Genomic DNA, 19,659 nt, shown 5'->3' with positions numbered 1-19,659 from the left:
CTACCCACTCCAGTATTCTTGCCTGGAGAATGCCATGGCAGACGTGCCTGGAGGGGTACGATCCATGGGGTTGCAAAAAGTTAGACAGACTGAGCAACTTTCACTTCACCGAAAGGAAGAGGTGGGGCGAGCTGCAGGGAGTGTGGACCGGCCTCGATCTCCAGGGCTCAGGGCCAGTGAGATTGCTGTGGACATCATGGCAGGACTTGACCCCACATCAGCATGACAAAGCCCAAGCTGCCCAGAGCAGATTGCAGTGAGGGAAGATGATGACCACGGCCTTGAGAGGAGTGGTAGGCAGAGCAAAGAACCATATGAGATATCCACAACCTCAAGCCCACAACCCGAGAAATGTGCCCCATGATTAAGGAAACCTACAGATGAAATTCAGGTCACATGACTGGGAGATTATGGTGGGGAATGTTCGGGCTGAGCCCAATACTTTCATAATATTCCTTATAAATGAAAGAGGAAGGCAAGAGAAGCAGAGCCAGAGGAGATGGGATGATGGAAGGAGAGCTTGGGGAGCTTCAAGATGTTCCACTGCTTGCTTTGAAGATGGAGGAAGGGGCCACAAACCCAGGAAAACAGCCCACCTCTCATAGCTAGGAAAGGCAAGGAAATGAACTGTCTGTAGAATCCAGAAAGAACAGGGTCATATTGACACCTCGACTTGGGTAGACTTGTGCCACTAAATTTATGGTCATTAAGCCTCTTGATGAAAGTGAAAGAAGAGAGTGAAAATGTTGGCTTGAAGCTCAACATTCAGAAAACAAAGATCATGGCATCTGGTCCCATCACTTCATGGGAAATAGATGGAAAAACAGTGGAAACAGTGTCAGACTTTATTTTTTTGGGCTCCAAAATCACTGCAGATGCTGATTGCAAACATGAACTTAAAAAACGCTTACTCCTTGGAAGGAAAGTTATGACCAACCTAGATAGTATATTGAAAAGCAGAGACATTACTTTGCCAACAAAGGTCCATCTAGTCAAGGCTATGGTTTTTCCCGTGGTCATGTATGGATGTGAGATTTGGACTGTGAAGAAAGCTGATCGCCGAAGAATTGGTGCTTTTGAACTGTGGTACTGGAGAAGACTCTTGAGAGTCCCTTGTACTGCAAGGAGATCCAACCAGTCCATTCTAAAGGAGATCAATCCTGGATGTTCATTGGAAGGACTGATGCTAAAGCTGAAACTGCAATACTTTGGCCACCTCATGCGACGAGTTGACTCACTGGAAAAGACTCTGATGCTGGGAAAGGTTGGGGGCGGGAGAAGAAGGGGATGACCGAGAATGAGATGGCTGGATGGCATCACCGACTCTGTGGACATGAGTTTGAGTGAACTCTGGGAGTTGGTGATGGACAGGGAGGCCTGGCGTGCTGTGATTCATGGGGTCGTGGAGAGTCGGACACGACTGAGCGACTGAACTGAACTGAACTGTTACAGAACATTAAGGATGGTCAAGAGGTGTCACCTTGACTCATCCAAGACTGTGTGCCTGGGGGATAAGGAGTAATTTAGACCTAAATCATGATCGGAAGCTTTGCAGGTGGTTTTTCTTACCTCTCCTCTCCTCTCGGCACAAATGACACTTTGGCAGAGCATGCTTGTCAACTGTGGGCTCCGCCTTAGTGCACACACCAGCTCTATTTGTGTGTGTGGGTTCCTGATCCAAGCGGACCTACATGAGAACAGCACCTGTCACAGGGACCTCAGGGAGAGACTGAGAACTGCCAGCTCCGGTGTGTGGTGGGGGCTGCAGGTGAGATCTGGGTGGGAAAGGCCCTTGGGACACTTTGAGGAGAGGCAAGGTGGGCCCTTTGCCGTGGTAGCCAGGTTGAGTTTTAGGTAGAGCCCTGTGACTCCGCCCTGAGGCTCGTGTGTGCATGTGTGTGTGTGTGGCGGGGGGAGCCTCATGATCGACATTGGAGAACAAAGTGTGAACCAGCGGGAACTGGACAGAGGTCACAGGAAGTTCCTGGGAGGGCCTTGGTCAGAGCATGGCTTCTGGGTCCCTCTTACTTGGGTGACTCTGATTGCTCCTCTGGGTCCCCCCAGAGAGAACGATGTCCTCAGGGCTTAGGCCCTTAGGGAAACAACAGAAACCCATGGAAAGTGTAGACATTCTGGATCCTAGATCTGTGGACAGACAAAAGTTCCTGTCCCATAGCTGACTCAGTGGAGATTAGTGGAAGCAAACTCAGGGGTAAGTGAAGAACAGGGAAGGCTGGAGTGCTGCAGTCCACACAGGGTCCCAAAGAGTCGGGCACAACTTAGCGCCTGAACAACTCATCTGAGACAGCCACCAGTTGGGGCCAGCAGGGCCTGGTGAGGAGAGCCAGAGGGCTCAGGACACCAAGAAGCTGCAAAGGGGCCTCACCCATAATATCTGTCTCACCCACGACTCATCCTTCCTGACTCGTGTTCTAGTGGGTCTCAGATGGTCCCATATTCGGTGCTCCAGAGACTCCATTCCAAGTGAGCAAGCACTGGGAGGTGTCTGGGACCCCAGGGCAGTGTGAGGACTGCCGAGTGCCCATGTGGCTGCGAAGGGTCTGGTGACCCTCCTTTCCTGTTAGCATGACCCACCTCCACTCTCACAATCTTCCCCTTCCTTTCCCCCAGGGAGTAGATGGGGAGGTCAGGTAACTAGAGCTAATACTTTCCCTGTGGGACCATGGAGAAACTGGAGCAGAGATTCAGGTGAATTTCTTGCTGGACAGGACCCAAGGGCAGTGTATTTCGCAAGCAGGGGAAGGAAAGTGCTCTTGATTTGGATCTCGGGTGGTCCACAGTGGGTCACAGGCCCGGTCACTTGCCCTGTTGGGACCTCCCCCGACTGGGAATCACAGCCTGAGTTCTGGTCCATCCAGGGTTCAGGGCAGCCTGTTAGGGTTTCCAGGAATCCAGAAGGACCCTGAGCCTGGGCGCAGGTTCCCGAATAGCCTCAGGGCTCAGAGCTGGTTCTGTGCCTCAGTCTCCACCTCTTGACCTCACTCAGGTTTTGGGTCTCAGATAAGCTCTTTCCCACAGTCCGTAAGGAGACGTGTCTGGAGGAACTAAGGACCCACATCTGCTTTGTGGTTGATATGACAGTAAACGTTTGTGTCGGGGCGTAGTAATTCCTGCAAAAGAAAACTGACGCCTCAGAGCTTGTGTAACTTTCTCAGACGACTTCCCAGTGACTTCCCGGCCCCGGGTCCTCCAGGGCTGCTCTGTTGGGGGTCTGGTTGTGTCAGAGGTTTTAGGCCCAGGTCCCCTTCTTCTTCATCCCTTTTCCATCATTCCTGCTCTTTCTTGGACCTCCAAGCACAGTCAGGTGTGCAAGGGGCATTTCCTCGGCCCCTTGGGCTTATTGGACCACAACTTGGATCCCCACACTCACCTGGTATATGGGAACTGGTGGTCTGGCATCAGCTGCGGAGGCCTGGGCATGGGAGTGAACAGGCAGATGGAAAGAGGGAAGGAGAGTCATTTCTCCCAAGCAGCCATCTCCAAGTCTGCAGCCCCTACCCCAAATCCTATCTGGGCTGTTTCCCACCCTTGTTAGCCTGGGTCCCCTGATTGATGATCCAGTGCCCACTGTATTCCTGGCTCGACTCCAGGGTTCTCCTGAGGTCAAGTCAGGGGACCAGGGCAGCCTCAGGATAAGGTGGTGGGTGGTCACGTCCCTGAAGTGCATCCAGCTCCCAGCTTGGTGGAACTTGCCATATCCTAACTACCCTTACAAGCTTCCCTGGAGGCTCAGTTCAATGAATCTGCCTGCAATGTGGGAGACCGAGGCTTGATCCCTGGGTCGGGGAGATCCCCTGGAGAAGGCAATGGTAACCCATTCCAATATTCTTGCCTGGAGAAATCCATGGACACAGGAGCCTGGTGGTCTACAGACCATGGGGTTGCATGAGTTGGACGTGACTGAGCGACTTTCAACTACCCTTGCATGAAAGGGGTGTGCGCGGTGTGTCAGGGTTGTATAGTCCTCCTCCCCTGAGCCTGTGAAGCTGGGACCCTGGGGAGAAGAGACAAGGAAGGGATGTTCTTACCTGGGAGACAGAGCTGCCAGAGGGACCACATCCTGAGAGCAGAGACAGGAATTACCACTGAGCATGTGAGGAAGCTTAGCCTATTCTCTCAGGAGAAGCTGAGAGTCTACGTTCCGGAGAACCATGGGAGAAAGATCCCCACCAAGGGACAGACACTCTGGCAATTTCAGGCCCCAGTGAGGGTGAGGGAGCCTCCCAGGATTCTAACCCATAGGACAAGCAGACTAGCCAGTTGGGGTCCCCTGTGCTGAAGCCCCAGAGAAAGGGCCCGAGACCCTGGGGGTGGTAGGCAGGAACAGACAAGGCAGGGCCTGACCGGGGCTCCCCGCTGTCCTGGGCTGAACAGACACTCACCTGAGGTGGACGCTGGGGGCGAGTTCTCTCTGTTGTGGTGCAGGCAACCGGGGTTAAAAAAAACGAAACAGGCTTATTTGTGAGGAGTGTAGAAGGAGGTCAAGGCTTTGGTGTCAGAACATGGGACAGGAGGATCCCCACGTCCAGCAGAGTCTGGACACCTCCTTTCTCCACCAAGGCTGCTTAGAAGGGAGAGCCCAGTACGGAAGCTGAGGAAAGTCCTTAAGAAGCTATATCTGCCCTGAGTCCAAAAGGGCAGGACCACAGGCTAATAGGGTTCAGGAGAGAGTGGTTAGTGATGCCCTAAGGCACTTGGAAAGGCATCCATCCATCCAAAGGCTTTGTCTGAGTGGATTCATCACACTTATGGAGAAAGCGGGGCCAGTGCATGGGGAGGAAGGGGGAAGCCAGTCACTCTGGGACCTCACTGAGTGCAGTGTCGCTGCTGTGGTCACCTGCCCTCATCCAGGAGCTACTGAAATGTGACAGAGGCCTTGTCCTCTGTCTCCATCTACCTGGACCTTAAGTGAAAAGACAGCCCACCACCCACTGGCCTGGCACGATGTTCTGTCCCATGTTCTGGGGCTGTTGTTAACGCATCTGCCACATGGGGGCATTTGACTCCATGTGGCTGTTAAGACTTCCACTCTGTGGCCAAGTGTGGACTTGGCGAGGACGACCCTCAGATCCTGGCCCTGTGACTGCCCCTCATAGAGTAGCTGGATTTAAATACACAGGAAGAGATACCTTTTTCTGAGTACTTACTACCTGCCAGCCTACATATAGGGAACTAGGACAGCACTCAGGTGGCGGAGGGGTTTTAATTGTGTTAACCGATAGAGGAGGCTTCCCTGGTGGCTCAGAGGTAAAGAATCCGCCCGCCAATGCAGGAGATGCAGGTTCGATCCCTGGGTCAGGAAGATTCCCTGGGGAAGGAAATGGCAACCCACTTTAGTATTCTTGCCTGGAGATTCCATGGACAGAGGAGTCCATGGAGTGGCAAAAGAGATGGACACAACTTCGCGACTAAATAACAAAATAAATGAGGAAAGTGTTAAGGAAGCTGCCACAGGTCAATACCTGGTGAGGGAGGAACTGAAGGATGAGAGAGAATATCCATGGGGAAGTGGGGAGGTCCTGGAGATCCAGGCCAAACTCTGGAGGATGGGGTGTCTTTCCTCTAGGACTAGAGTCAACCTGGGGGCAGAAGCAGCACCTGGGAATGCCATTGTACCTGTGAATTCTTGGGAGGAAAATGAAACATCCCAGGACAGCCAGAAGTGTCACCACAAGCAGGACCCCAATCACGATGCCGATAATGGCCCCCACACTGAGGGCTCGGGTATTTTCTTGCCCTGAAAGCAGAAGAGAAAGAGAGAGGGGAAATGGGGTCCGAGTTCACTGGAGGGAATATCCAGAGGAGTCTTACAAGGAGGGGGCCTGGTGAGGAGGAAGGGAATGCTCTGAGGTCTGTGTGTGGTTGTGTGTTTTGTCATCACAGCTTCTTCCTGACTCTCCCACTGCACAAGGTTGCATAATTTTAAGTTCACTTCAGTTCGGTTGCTCAGTCATGTCCGAATCTTTGCGACCCCAAGAATCACAGCACGCCAGGCCTCCCTAGCCATCACCAACTCCCGGAGTTCCCTCAGACTCATGTCCATCGAGTCAGTGATGCCATCCAGCCATCTCATTCTCTGTCGTCCCCTTCTCCTCCTGCCCCCAATCTCTCCCAGCATCAGAGTCTTTTCCAGTGAGTCAACTCTTCGCATGAGGTGGCTAAAGTATTGGCGCTTCAGCTTTAACATCAGTCCTTCCAATGAACACCCAGGACTGATCTCCTTTAGAATGGACTGGTTGGATCTCCTTGCAGTACAAGGGACTCTCAAGAGTTTTCTCAACACCACAGTTCAAAAGCATCAATTCTTCTGCACTCAGCTTTCTTTATAATCCAAATCTCACATCCATACATGACCACTGGAAAAACCATAGCATTGAATAGACGGACCTTTGTTGGCAAAGTAATATCTCTGCTTTTCAATATGCTATCTAGGTTGGTCATAACTTTCCTTCCAAGGAGTATGTGTCTTTTAATTTCACGGCTGCAATCAGCATCTGCAGTGATTTTGGAGCCCAAAAAATAAAGTCTGACACTGTTTCCACTGTTTACCCATCTATTTGCCATGAAGTGACGGGACCAGATGCCATGATCTTCGTTTTCTGAATGTTGAGCTTCAAGCCAACTTTTTCACTCTCCTCTTTCACTTTCATCAAGAGGCTTTTTAGTTCCTCTTCACTTTCTGCCAAAAGGGTGGTGTCATCTGCATATCTGAGCTTATTGATGTTTCTCCCGGCAATCTTGATTCCAGCTTGTGCTTTTCCAGCCCAGCGTTCCTCATGATGTACTCTGCATATAAGTTAAATAAGCAGGGTGACAATATGCAGCCTTGACATACTCCTTTTCCAATTTGGAAACAGTCTGTTGTTCCATGTAAAGTTCTAACTGTTGCTTCCTGACCTGCATTTAGGTTTCTCAAGAGGCAGGTCAGGTGGTCTGGTATTCCCATCTCTTTCAGAATGTTCCACACTTTGCTGTGATCCACACAGTCAAAGGCTTTGGCATAGTCAATAAAGCAGAAATAGATGCTTTTCTGGAACTCTCTTGCTTTTTCGATGATCCAGTGGATGTTGGTAATTTGATCTCTGGTTCCTCTGCCTTTTCTAAAACCAACTTGAACATCTGGAAGTTCACAGTTCACGTATTGCTGAAGCTTGGCTTAGAGAATTTTGAGCATGACTTTACTAGCGTGTGAGATGAGTGCAATTGTGCATCATTTTACTCTTTATCAAATTTGAAACCTTGGACTTGCTCTAACTCTCCATTCTCTCACTGTAGCTGGTTCCACGTCCTGTTCACTTGTCTTTGAAGGACTCTCTTCATCTCACATTAAGCCCCCTCCCTCTGTTTTTTCTTTCCATGACTATTGTTGGTAGTAGAGGGCAGGTCCTCTCCAGTCTACTAACACTGATTAGTAGTAATGATATTAGCCAACTGTTTCCAGGTCCTCCTGTGCGACTGGCACAGTGGGAAATTCACACCCATCTGTTAGGATCTTTCCATCCCCATGAGGGAGGGGTTGTCATCCCCACTGTACATACATAGATCTGAGACACATAGTAGTTCAATAAATCAATGGAAGCATAGAACTAGTAGTGGGTGAAACAAAATGTAATCAAGTTGTTTGACTTTGCAGTCAAAAACCACAATGTTGAAAACCAAACTATCACCAGTTAAAATGTTTCTTGCATGCTGACTCTATGTAGCGATCCAGGGAAGGATTTTAATCTCATCAGCTTCCTGGTGTACAGCCTCAGAACAGCCCTAAAATCCAGTTGTCCTTCTTCAGTTTTACAGATGAGGAAACAGGCACAAGATCCAGTGTGCTGCCCACAGTCAGACAGCTCTCACAAACAATAACAAGACTATGACGAGACTGGCTAAGTCTTGAGTAATTAATTAAACACACGGTTCTACAGGCTCTGAAAGGAGACTACACCCTCACTATTTGCATTCCTTACACACCCACTTGCAGTGAAATTACAAGGGAAGATGTAGGGGTGTTGAGGGTCACTTATCGAGTGCTCAGCTCGGGAGTTGGGGTCTCATCTGCAGACTCTGGCCGGGGGGAGACTCTACACTGACGGGATCCTGAATCCTCTGTCCTGACACTGTTGATTGTGTGGGGGCAGCATCACCTTCTCTGTGAGCCGTAAACTCTGCTCATTGATTCACTGAACATTGGATGCATGTCCCCATGTCACTTGGTCTGGTTGCACCTGGATTGGAATGTTCATGGGATTTCTAAGAGGTAGGGATTCACTATCGAAGAGCATGAACTTCGCCTGTGGTTCCAGATCATTTGGATTGATGTGTATGTCCATGGAATTCTCCAGGTAAGAATACTGGAGTGGGTTGCCATTTCGTCCTCCAGAGCATCTTCCCAACCCAGGGATTGAACCTGTATCTCTTAGTTTCCGGGATTAGCATTGGCAGGCAGGTTCTTTGGTTCTTTACCACTAGCCCCACCCTTGAAGCCCCTAGAGAGGGAAGAGGGTACATCAAATGTGACGACAAGTCCAGTTCCTCGGTTGATGCCATCTGAGTGCACCTTGGGATGAGCCTTCCTTCTCAGGGTCCAAAACTAGCCTCCTTTCTGTTGTGGTCTTCTACTACTAACGTGCTTGTCTGAGACTGACCCAGGTAGCTACATAATCAGTGTCCATGTCTAAAGCACTGGAGTCCTTAGTGTGAGGGGATGGCTGTCTCCATATTGGGGAGGTCTAAGGAGAACCTGCTTCTCGAGAAAGATGTGTTCTTCCTCGTTATTAAATTATTTAAATAGGTTGAAGAAAATTTGGAGCTGAAGTATAAGAACCAAAAACAATAACTTAGAAGGGTGATTCCTCAGCACATTTGAGCAAGTAAAAGAAAGCGTCAGTGAACGTGAAGACAGGAAATAAAAAGAAATTATTCAGACTGGGGAGTAAAAAGGGGAAAAAAATGAGGATTAGTGACTCTAGGCAAAGTATTACGCCGAACTCCATCAAGTGGACAAACATATTCAGTATGGCAGTTTTTGAAGTAGAAGAGAGAGACAAAAGCAATGAAAAAAATGTTAAAAATTAATGGCTTAAAACTTCCCAAGCTAGATGACAGATTACATATCAAGGGTTGTTTAGGAACTTCAAAAAAGGATCTTTCAAGATACAGATGTTGTGACACAATTTAGTCAAATCACTGAAAGACCGAGGGAAAGAGGGAATGATTAAAGCAGCAAGAGAGAAGTGACTTATCATGTACAATGGATCTTCAACAAGGTTGAAAAGCAAATTTCACATCAGAGACCAGGGGCAGAGAGACTGTGATGACTGAATTAAGTCCTAAACGGAAGATTTCAACCAGGAAAGCAATGTACAGAAAAAGTCTTCTTCAAAGAAGCTCAAATTAGGACTTTCCTAGATAAACAATAGTCAAGGGAGTTTATTCCTTGGAGACGTTCCTCATATGAAACATAAAGGGAATCCTTTAAGATGACTGTTCAAACATTGGACAGTAACTCAAAGCCATAGGAATATATAAAGAACAGTGGTCAGGAGAAGAACAAGATGGTGGACGTGGAGTACATCTCTCTCCACAGATGCGTCAGGAATACTTCAGAGACAGAAGTGCATGCAGAACACCAGCTGAGAGTGGAGAGGAGTACCTGACCAGCGGAAAAGAATATATAGAACCATGGGAAACATGGTAGGATGAAGGAACTAGGAGGAAACACAGGAGTGTTAGCAGGACTGGACCTGCCCTTGGTGAGTGGGGGAACTGAAGCAGGGGTCTTATCCCTACCCAGGCCACTGTCTGAGTCAGAGGAGAAACATTTAAGGCTGAGAGGGAAACAACTGATCTGGGGCAGCTCCAGCCAAAAGACACAGACTGGCTTAATGGATACAAAAACAAGACCCATATATATGCTGTCCACCAGAAACCCACTTCAGACCTAAAGACACATGAAGACTGAAAGTGAGAGGATGGAAAAATATATTACATGCAAATGGGAAGCCAAAGAAAGCTGGAGTATCAATCCTTATACCAGACATTCCATCCAAATGCAGAAGAATACACCTTCTTCTCAAGCGCACATGAAACATTCTCCAGAATAGACCACATCTTGGGTCACAAAGCAAACTTCAGTGAACTTAAGAAAACTGAAACTGTATCAAGCATCTTCTCCGACCACAATGCCATGAGACTAGAAATCAATGACAAGAAAAAAGCTACAAGAAACACAAGCACATGGAGATTAAACGATACGTTTCTAAATAACCAACAGGCTACTGAAGAAATCAAAAGGGAAATCAGAAAACTTCTAGAAACAAATGACAATGAAGACACGACAACTCAAAACCTATGGGGTGCAGCTAAAGCAGTTCTAAGAGGAAGGTTTATAGCAATATAGTGCTACCTCAAGAAACAAGAAAAACATGGAATAGACAACCTAACTTTACACATAATACAACTGGAAAAACAAGAACAATAAAACCCCAAAATTAGTAGAAGGAAATAAATCATCAAGATCCGAGCAGAAATAAATGAAAAAAAAAGAAACAATCAGTTCAGTTCAGTTGCTCAGTCGTGTCCGACTCTCTGTGACCCCATGAATCAAAGCACGCCAGGCCTCCCTGTCCATCACCAACTCCCGGAGTTCACTCAAACTCATGTCCATAGAGTTAGTAATGCCATCCAGCCATCTCATTCTCTGTCGTCCCCTTTTCCTCCTGCCCCTAACCTTTCCCAGCATCAGAGTCTTTTCCAGTGAGTCAACTCGTCGCATGAGGTGGCCAAAGTATTGCAGTTTCAGCTTTAGCATCAGTCCCTCCAATGAACACCCAGGATTGATCTCCTTTAAAATGGACTGGTTGGATCTCCTTGCAGTACAAGGGGCTCTCAAGAGTCTTCTCCAGCACCACAGTTCAAAAGCATCAATTCTTCGGCGATCAGCTTTCTTCACAGTCCAACTCTCACATCCATACATGACCACGGGAAAAACCATAGCCTTGACTAGACAGACCTTTTTGGCAAAGTAATGTCTCTGCTTTTTAATATACTATCTAGGTTGGTCATAACTTTCCTTCCAAGGAGTAAGCATCTTTTAATTTCCTGGCTGCAATCAGCATCTGCAGTGATTTTGGAGCCCCAAAAAATAAAGTCTGATACTGTCTCCACTGTTTTTCCATCTATTTCCCATGAAGTGATGGGACCAGATGCTATGATCTTTGTTTTCTGAATGTTGAGCTTCAAGCCAACCTTTTCACTCTCCTCTTTCACTTTCATCAGGAGGCTTTTGAGTTCCTCTTCACTTTCTGCCATAAGGGTGGTGTCATCTGCATATCTGAGGTTATTGATATTTCTCCCAGCAATCTTGATTCCAGCTTGTGCTTCTTCCAGCCCAGCGTTCCTTATGACGTACTCCGCATATAAGTTAAATAAGCAGGGTGACAATATACAGCCTTGACGTACTCCTTTTCCTATTTGGAACCAGTCTGTTGTTCCATGGACAGTTCTGACTGTTGCTTCCTGACCTGCATACAGGTTTCTCAAGAGTAAAGAGTAATAAAACTAAAAGCTGGTTCTTTGAGAAGATAAACAAAATTGACAAACCTTTAAGCAGACTCATCAAGAAAAAAGAGAGAAGAATCAAATCAACAAAATTAGAAATGAAAAAGGAGAGGCTACAACAGACAGTGCAGAAATACAAGGATTATAAGAGACTACCGTGAAAGCTATATGGCAATAAAATGGATAATCTGGAAGAAATGGACAGATTCTTAGAAAAATTCAATCTTCCAAGACTGAACCAGGAAGAAATAGAAATTACAAACAACCCAATTACAAGCACTAAAATTGAAGCTGTGATCAAAAATCTCCCAAAAACAAAAGCCCAGGACCAAATGGCTTCACATGAGAATTCTATCAAACATTTAGAGAAGAGCTAATGCCTATCCTTCTAAAACTCTTTCAAAAAATTGCAGAGGAAGGAACACTTCCAAACTCATTCTATGAGGCCACCGTCACCCTGATACCAAAACCAGACAAAGACAGCGCACAGAAAAGAAAAGTATAGGCCAACATCACTGATGAACATAGATGCTAAATCCTCACAAGATTTTAGCAAATAGAATTCAGCAACACATCAAAAAGTTCATAAAACATGATCTAGTTGGGTTTATTCCAGGGATGCAAGGATTCTTCAATATATGCAAATCAATCAATGTGATACATCATATTAACAAATTGAAAGATAAAACCATATGATCATCTCAATAGATGCAGAAAAAGCCTTTGACAAAATTCAGCACCCATTTATGATGACAACTCTTCAGAAAACGGGCGTAGAAGGAACCTACCTCAACATAGTAAAGGCCATATATGAGAAGCCTACAGCAAATATTATTCTCAATGGTGAAAAACTGAAAGCAAGCCCCCTAAGATCAGAAACGAGACAAGGGTGTCCACTTTCACCACTATTATTCAACATAGTTCTGGAAGTCCTAGCTACAGCAATCAGAGAAGAAAAAGAAATAAAAGGAATCCAGATGGGAAAAGAAAAAGTAAAGCTCTCATTGTTTGCAGATGACATGATACTGTACATAGCAAACCCTAAAGATAGTATCAAAAAATTACTAGAGCTAATCAGTGAATTTAGCAGCTTCAGGATAAAAAATCAATACACAGAAATCACTTTCATTTCTACATACTAATGATGAAAACTCAGAAAGAGAAATTAAAGAATCAATCCCATTCACCATTGCAACAAAAAGAATTAAATATCTAGGAATAAACTTACCTAAGGAGACAAAAGAACGGTACACAGAAAAGTATAAGACACTAATGAAAGAAATCATAGAGGACATAAACAGATGGAGAGATATTCCATGTTCCTGGGTAGGCAGAATCAATATTGTGAAAACGACGATACTACTAAACACAATCTACAGATTCCATGTGATCCTTATCAAATTACCAATGACATTTTTTACAGAATTAGAACAAAAAATTTCACAATTCACATGGAAACACAAAAGACCCTGAATAGCCAAAGCAGCCTTGAGAAAGAAGAATGGAGCTGGAGGAATCAACTGTCCTGACTTCAGATTATACTACAAAGCTACAGTCATCAAGACAGTATGGTACTGGCACCAAAAAAACATAATTTTTTTTTGGTGCCAGTACCATACATAGAAAGAAACATAGACCAATGAAACAAGACAGAAAGCCCCAAAATAAACCCAGGCACCTGTGGGTACCCTTTTCTTTTGACAAAGAAAGCAATAATATACAATGGGGCAAAGACAGCCTCTTCAATAAATGGTGCTGGGAAAACTGGACAGCTACAGGTAAAAGAATGAAATTAAAATAAATCCTAACACTGTACACAAAGATATACTCAAAATGGATTAAAGACTTTAATATAAGACCAGAAACTATAAGACTCTTAGAGGAGAACATAGGCAGAACACTTGATGACATAAACCAAAGCAAGATCCTCTATGACCCACCTCCTAGAGTCATGGAAATAAAAACAAAAGTGAACAAATGGGGCCTGATTAAACTTAAAAGCTTTTGCACAGCCAAGGAAACTATAAGCAAGGTGAAAATACAACTCTCAGAATGGGAGAAAATAATAGCAAATTAAATAACTGACAAAGGGTTAATTTCCAAAATATACAAGCAGCTCATACAACTCAATACCAGAAAAAAAAAACAACCCAATCAAAAAGTAGGAAAAAGACCTAAACAGACACTTCTCCAAAGAAGACATAAAGATGGCTAACAAACAAATGAAAAGATGCTCAACATCGCTCATTATTAGAGAAATGCAAATCAAAACTAAAACGAGATATCACTTCACACCAGTCAGAATGGCCATCATCAAAAAGCCTACAAACAATAAATGTTGGAGAGGGTGTGGAGAAAAGGAAATGCTCTTGTGCTGTTGGTGGGAATGTAAATTGATACAGCCACTGTGGAAGATGGTATGGTGATTTCTTTAAAGACTAGGAGTAGAACCACCATATGACCCAGCAATCCCACTGCCAGGCACATACCCTGAGGAAACCAACATTGAAAAAGACACACGTAACCCATTGTTCACTGCAGCACTATTTACAAGAGCTAGAGCATGGAAGCAACCTAGATGTCCATCGACTGATGAATGGATAAAGAAATTGTGGTACATAGACACAATGGAATATTACTCAGCCATAAAAAGGAACACCTTTGAGTCAGTTCTAATGAGGTGGATGAACCTAGAACCTATTATCCAGAGTGAAGTGAGTCAGAAAAAGAAAGAGAAATATTCTATTCTAATGCATATATATGGAATCTAGAAAAATGGTACTGAAGAATTTACTTACAAGGCAGCAATGGAGAAACAGACTTAGAGAATAGACTTACGGACATGGGGAGAGGGGAGGAGAGGGTGAGATGCACGGAAAGAGTAACATGGAAACTTACCTTACCATCTGTAAAATAGATAGCTAATGGGAATTTGCTGTATGGCTCAGGAAACTCAAACAGTGGCTGTGTATGATCCTAGAGAGGATGGGGAGGGAGGTTCAAAAGGCAGGGGTAAATGTATACCTATGGCTGATTCATGCTGAGGTTTGACAGAAAACAACAAAATTCTGTAAAGCAATTATCCTTCCATAAAAAATTAATTAAGGAAAAAAGAACAGTGCTAAAAGTGACACAAGGTAGCTACCTTATTTAAGCCAATATTATTGTCTTTCTTGTAATCGCTTGTTTTTCTGTCTCATTTCAAACGTATTTCATGAAACAATATTTATAAATCTATATAATGGACACACATTGTATGAAGATGGCTGAAATTTACGACAATAAGTGTATAAAATTGGAATGGAGATGTATAGGAGCACCTTGTTTGTAATATACATCACAGAATCTAGTTGGTATTTCAACTCGATAGATATATGCTTAAGATATTAATTGTAATTTTCAAGTTAACCACTAAGGAAAGAACTGAAATACATTGGAGAGGGAAACAATAGAATCAAAATGACACTTAAGAAAGGAAATCACTTAAATACCAAAGAGGAAGTAATAGAGGAATTAATGAATAAAGCATGTAGGACATACACCAAGTAGCGAGATGGCAGAAGCTCTTTCCTATCAGGAAGTCCTTGACTCATGGATGGCCTCAACCTTCAAACTAAAGGCAGAGGTTGACAGAATGGATTAAAATTATGACCCATCTCTATACTCTCTTCAAGGGACTCTTATACAAAGACACAGAAGGTTGAAGTAAGACTGGAAAAAGATGTTCTATGCAAATAGTAATAAAAAGAGAATAGTGGTGGCTGTATGAGCGGCTGATATAATAATCTCTAAATCAAAAAAGTCTACAAGAGACAAAGTAAGACCTTACATACCAAGAAGTTTCCGTTCACCAAGGAAAGAGCATTATGCACCTAACAACACCAGAGTTGTGAATCAAAAGTGGACAGCATCGAGGGGAAAGAGCTCTGTCGTAACAGTGACACTGCAACACCCCACCTTCAGTAATGGACACAGCAGTCCAGAGAATCAGTGAGAACTAGAGACCGTGAAAGCACTGTAAACCAGAGACCTAACGACCAATAACAACACACAATCAGAGGAGTTCATGTTTCGCAAATTACAGTCCTCAAGGCCCCCAACTCTCACCACACTCGACACCGCCCATCCTGTTAGGAAATGGTGTCACTTCCACTGCAGAGACGATGGTGCAACGAAGAAAGACAAGTGGAGGGACCTGGAGTTGAATGTAAGCCTGTATCACAGCAGCGCCAACTCACATACTGACACTTACTGCCTGAAGACACGTCTGCTGTGGTTCCACTTTCATTGGAGCGCGAATTCACAAAGCTCTACAAAGTGCCTCGTGAACACCACTGTACACATAAGAAAAAGGAGATTTAGGCTTTGACTCACTGGGGCTTCCCAGGAGGCACTAGTGGTAAAGATCCCCCCTGCCAATAGGGAGACATAAGAGACACGGATTCAGTCCCTGGGTGGGGAAGATCCCCTGGAGGAGGACACGGCAACCCCTGCAGTGGAAGGTGGAGTCTTAACCCCTGGACCGATTCTAGTGCTGCTTCCAGCGGTCTCGCAACAAGGCTTCACAGCAGAGGGCCAGGAGAAATCAGGGGATGAGGAGGGCAGAGACAGCACACGTTCCAATTGCTTGAAATGAAGAAAATGAGATTATAGGCTGATTCCTGGTGAAATTAATAAAAGAAGGTTATCCAGGTTAAAATGGCCTTCCCTGGTGGCTTATACGGGAAGAGCGCCTGCAGTGCAGTGGACAGGGGTTCGATCCTTGGGTCAGGACGATCCCTTGGAGTAGCGAATGGCAACCCACTCCAGGATTCTTGCCTGGGAAATCCCATGGACAGAGTATCCTAGTGAGCTATAGCCTGTGGTGTCCCAAAGAGTCGGACACCACTGAACGACTCACACAGGAGGCAATGATGGTTACTCACAGGTCGCACTCAGCCTGAGGAGGTCACTTTTGCTGGAGTTGCCCCTGTTGGAGACCTCACACTGATAATCCCCGGCGTCCTTTCTGCTGACGGGGTCTATGGTGAGGGTTCTATTGTCCGAGGACAGTGAGGGGGAGACTCTGGCCTTTGAGGAACCATCGTACGGAGACCCCAGTCTCATCTGTGAGGCAGGTCAGGACTACGGGACCCTCATGTTCTGTGACTGCGGTGTTGCTGGCATGGAGGGAGGGCCGTGCCACTGGGGCTGTGGAGAGACAGAGGGGTGACTGCTGAGAGCGGGTCAGGGGCCTGGGCCATGCTCTCTCCTCAGTCTCAGGGCTCTGTGACCTCTGTAAAGGCGCCTGTAAGGAAGGCCCTGAGTCTTTATTCAGGTGACAATGGGAAAGAGATGATCACACATCTCCTCTGACCCTCATATCACGCCAGGGGGACCCTTGCCTGGTTGCTGGGACAACACTCTAGTATTGGACCGCTCTGTGCTATCAACCCTGGGAACCTTGGTTTTCCGACTGTGGTGCCATCCAGGCCAGTCAGGGAATGTAGGATCTGAGAGTACACGTTATGACTGGGGATACAGAGAACCTGGGCATGTTGCTGGGCCTCACATTGGCCAGCCGGGAGCACGGTGTGGCTGGATTAGAGGCTGTGTGGCAGGAGAGGTTGAGGTTCCCCTCTGGATGATAACAGAAGTCTGAGGGGAAGTGGTGGGGTGTCCGGACCATTTGGTGCAATCAGAGGAAAGGGAAGTTCCTGGTCTGTATAGGGCCCCTGGGTCCTTCTGAGCTGTTCACATACTTGTCTGAAAAATCTGCAATCCTTACCCTTCACGCTCACTCATTGTGAGTCTGATGTTAATTTGTTTCTCGCCTCATATTCTGGTGATCTTCAGCCACCAAGACAGAGCAGCCCACCCCCTCCCTGTCTTCATTCAAGGTGGACCTGCCTGGACTTGCCTGAAACAGGAAGTCATGTCCAGCCTGGGTGTCCAGGGGTGACGGGCCATGTACTCGGACCTGAGAGGGATGGGTGTGGATTGGCCTCTGGCAGCATGCATTTGGGCGGGCAGCTCAGGTCACGTAGGAACAGAGGCTACTCACAGAGGACATGCAGGGTGAACGGGTCACTGCGGCTGACACTCAATGGGTTCTGGGCTTCACACACATAGGGTCCTGCGTCATTCCTTGTCACGGTGAACACCGTGAGAGTCCTCTTGTCCTCGGACAGTTCCAGCCTGGTGCTTCTGGGGACGCTCTGACTGTTGATCCACCAGGTGTAGGAGGTGTTCTGGGTCTCAGCTCCACATGTTAACACCACAGTGTCCTCATGCTCCCAGGGGCGGGAGTTGTTGCTGGTGATGATGGGGGTGGGTAGCACCGCTGTGCAGGTAACAGAGAGTAGACATCCCTGAGCCTCCCTGGTGGCTCAGACAGTAAAGAATCTGCCTGCCAGTCAGCAGACCTGGTGTCAATCCGTGGGTCAGAAAGATCCGCTGGAGATGGGAATTGCTACCCAGTCAGTATTCTTGACTGGAGAATTCCAAGGACAGCGGAGCCTGCTGGGCTATAGTCCATGGGGTAGCCAAGAGTGGGACATTGAGCATCTAATACTTTCCCTTATATCTTTGCCTCCTCTAGAAACATCTTTAAACAAAATTGGCATCCTTTGCCTGTCAGCCAAACAGAGTCTTTAAAGAATAAGGCAGGCTTGTGTATGGCAGGACAAATGCATAGGGAGCTGAGCTCAGAGCGTGTGAGGCCACCTGCTCTGTGTCTGGGAGAAGCACAGGCTTCCTTGGGGGTTGACTGTGCAGCAGAGTTTAGTGGTGGCAGAACTGGGTGGGAATCGGAGACCACCTGGCATCTGTCCCGGTTTCATCAACCAGCCTCATGAGAGCGTTCCCTGGGCTGCACCCCAGGGGATGAGGAGCTGCCCGGAGTTCCTTCTCCTCTCTGTTCCTCCCTGGGGGTGCTGAGATTTCTCTGGAGTCTCCAAGTCCCCCAGGGCAGTTGACTAACAGCCTGGGGACCTTGTACCTGTGTGCTCTCTATGCTGAATCTCAGAAGCAGGATCAGGTTGCACCTTTTCGGGGATGTGGCTCTCAGGGCTGAGCCCTGGCTGGTGACCTGCTCGGGAGCCTAGGGATCTGGCACAGGCTTTCCAGTGTCACTGGAGGCAGGAGCCCTGGGACCGGGTCTGGGAGGGGCTTCCTGGGGCTGAGCTTCTCCGTGAGGATCCCTGGGGGCCCTCAAGCCAGGGTCTTCCCTGAGTCCTGCAGGGTCTTCCTCAGGGTCATGGTCACGGGGAGGGACCCAGGGGGCTGGACTGAGAGTGCTCTCCCTCTGCTAAGTCCCTCCATCAGACCGTCCTTCCCTCTACACAGTGTCTGCAGGGTCCGGCTTCCTGGAAAGCGTTTCTGACCCTTTGGAGTTTGTCTCCACAGTGTGTGTCCTGCACTGAATGTTCAAACCCCAGCATGAGAAGTAATGCAGAGGGGTTGAAGGCACCATCCAGGTCTGTCATAATAGAATTCACCCCCCAACTCCCCGAGGTTAGACAGGAAGTACTCACGGTATACGTTGAGGTGTCCAGTCTGTCTTTTTGTCTGTAAATCATAAGTAGTAACGAGCAGCGTGTAGGATCCTGTGTCTTCCTGGGTGACGTTCTGCATCAACAGGATTCCGTTGCGGTAAACTGTCTCCCGACCTCTGTGTGCAGGCCCTTTGGTAGTTATATTGCTGTCTATTCTGTAAGATGCAATTAGCTGGCTGTTGTCTACCCTTACTCCTCTGTACCACGCATAGCCTAGAAGATTCTCTGGCACGTTGTGGGCAAGTAGAACAACATCCATCCCTTCTGCAGCAAGGGGGGGCACCGTTTTAATACTGAGCTGAGCAGCAGTGGGCAGGGTCCGAAAGTTTAAGAGTGAGATTAGGAGGGAAGAGAGCGAAACCAGTTAATATTCTGACCAGTGTGGGGGAGGGGAAAATGGTGCCCTGGGTTCAAGCAGGTCTCTTCATCCAACAGTCTTGGTGTGTGAGTGTGTATGAGTGTGTGTGTGGGTATATGTGAGTGTGTGTGAGTGTATGTGAGTGTGTGAGTGTATGTGTGTGTGAGTGTGTGTGAGTGTGTGTGTGAGTGTGTG

The 19,659-nt window shown here is 46.9% G+C and overlaps 1 protein-coding gene across 1 annotated transcript; it reads right to left on the bottom strand.

Moving 5' to 3' along the window:
• Positions 1-831: 831 nt before the first annotated feature.
• Positions 832-19,431, bottom strand: LOC129546754 (cell adhesion molecule CEACAM6-like). Its single transcript, XM_088830909.1, has 7 exons — positions 19,086-19,431; positions 17,615-17,893; positions 5,638-5,758; positions 4,404-4,432; positions 4,050-4,081; positions 3,392-3,433; positions 832-3,131 (listed from the first exon to the last, which is right to left on the bottom strand). Exons 1-7 carry the CDS (start codon positions 19,363-19,365, stop codon positions 3,066-3,068), a joined length of 849 nt encoding a protein of 282 aa, XP_088687035.1. The 5' UTR covers positions 19,366-19,431; the 3' UTR covers positions 832-3,065.
• Between the last annotated feature and the right edge of the window lie 228 nt (positions 19,432-19,659).

Source organism: Moschus berezovskii, chromosome 22 (assembly GCF_049115385.1).
Source record: "Moschus berezovskii isolate FMDL1 chromosome 22, NW_MosBer_1.0, whole genome shotgun sequence".
NCBI lineage: Eukaryota > Metazoa > Chordata > Mammalia > Artiodactyla > Moschidae > Moschus > Moschus berezovskii.
Note: the sequence above shows the minus strand (reverse complement) of the source record. Positions and strands in the feature narration are given on the sequence as shown.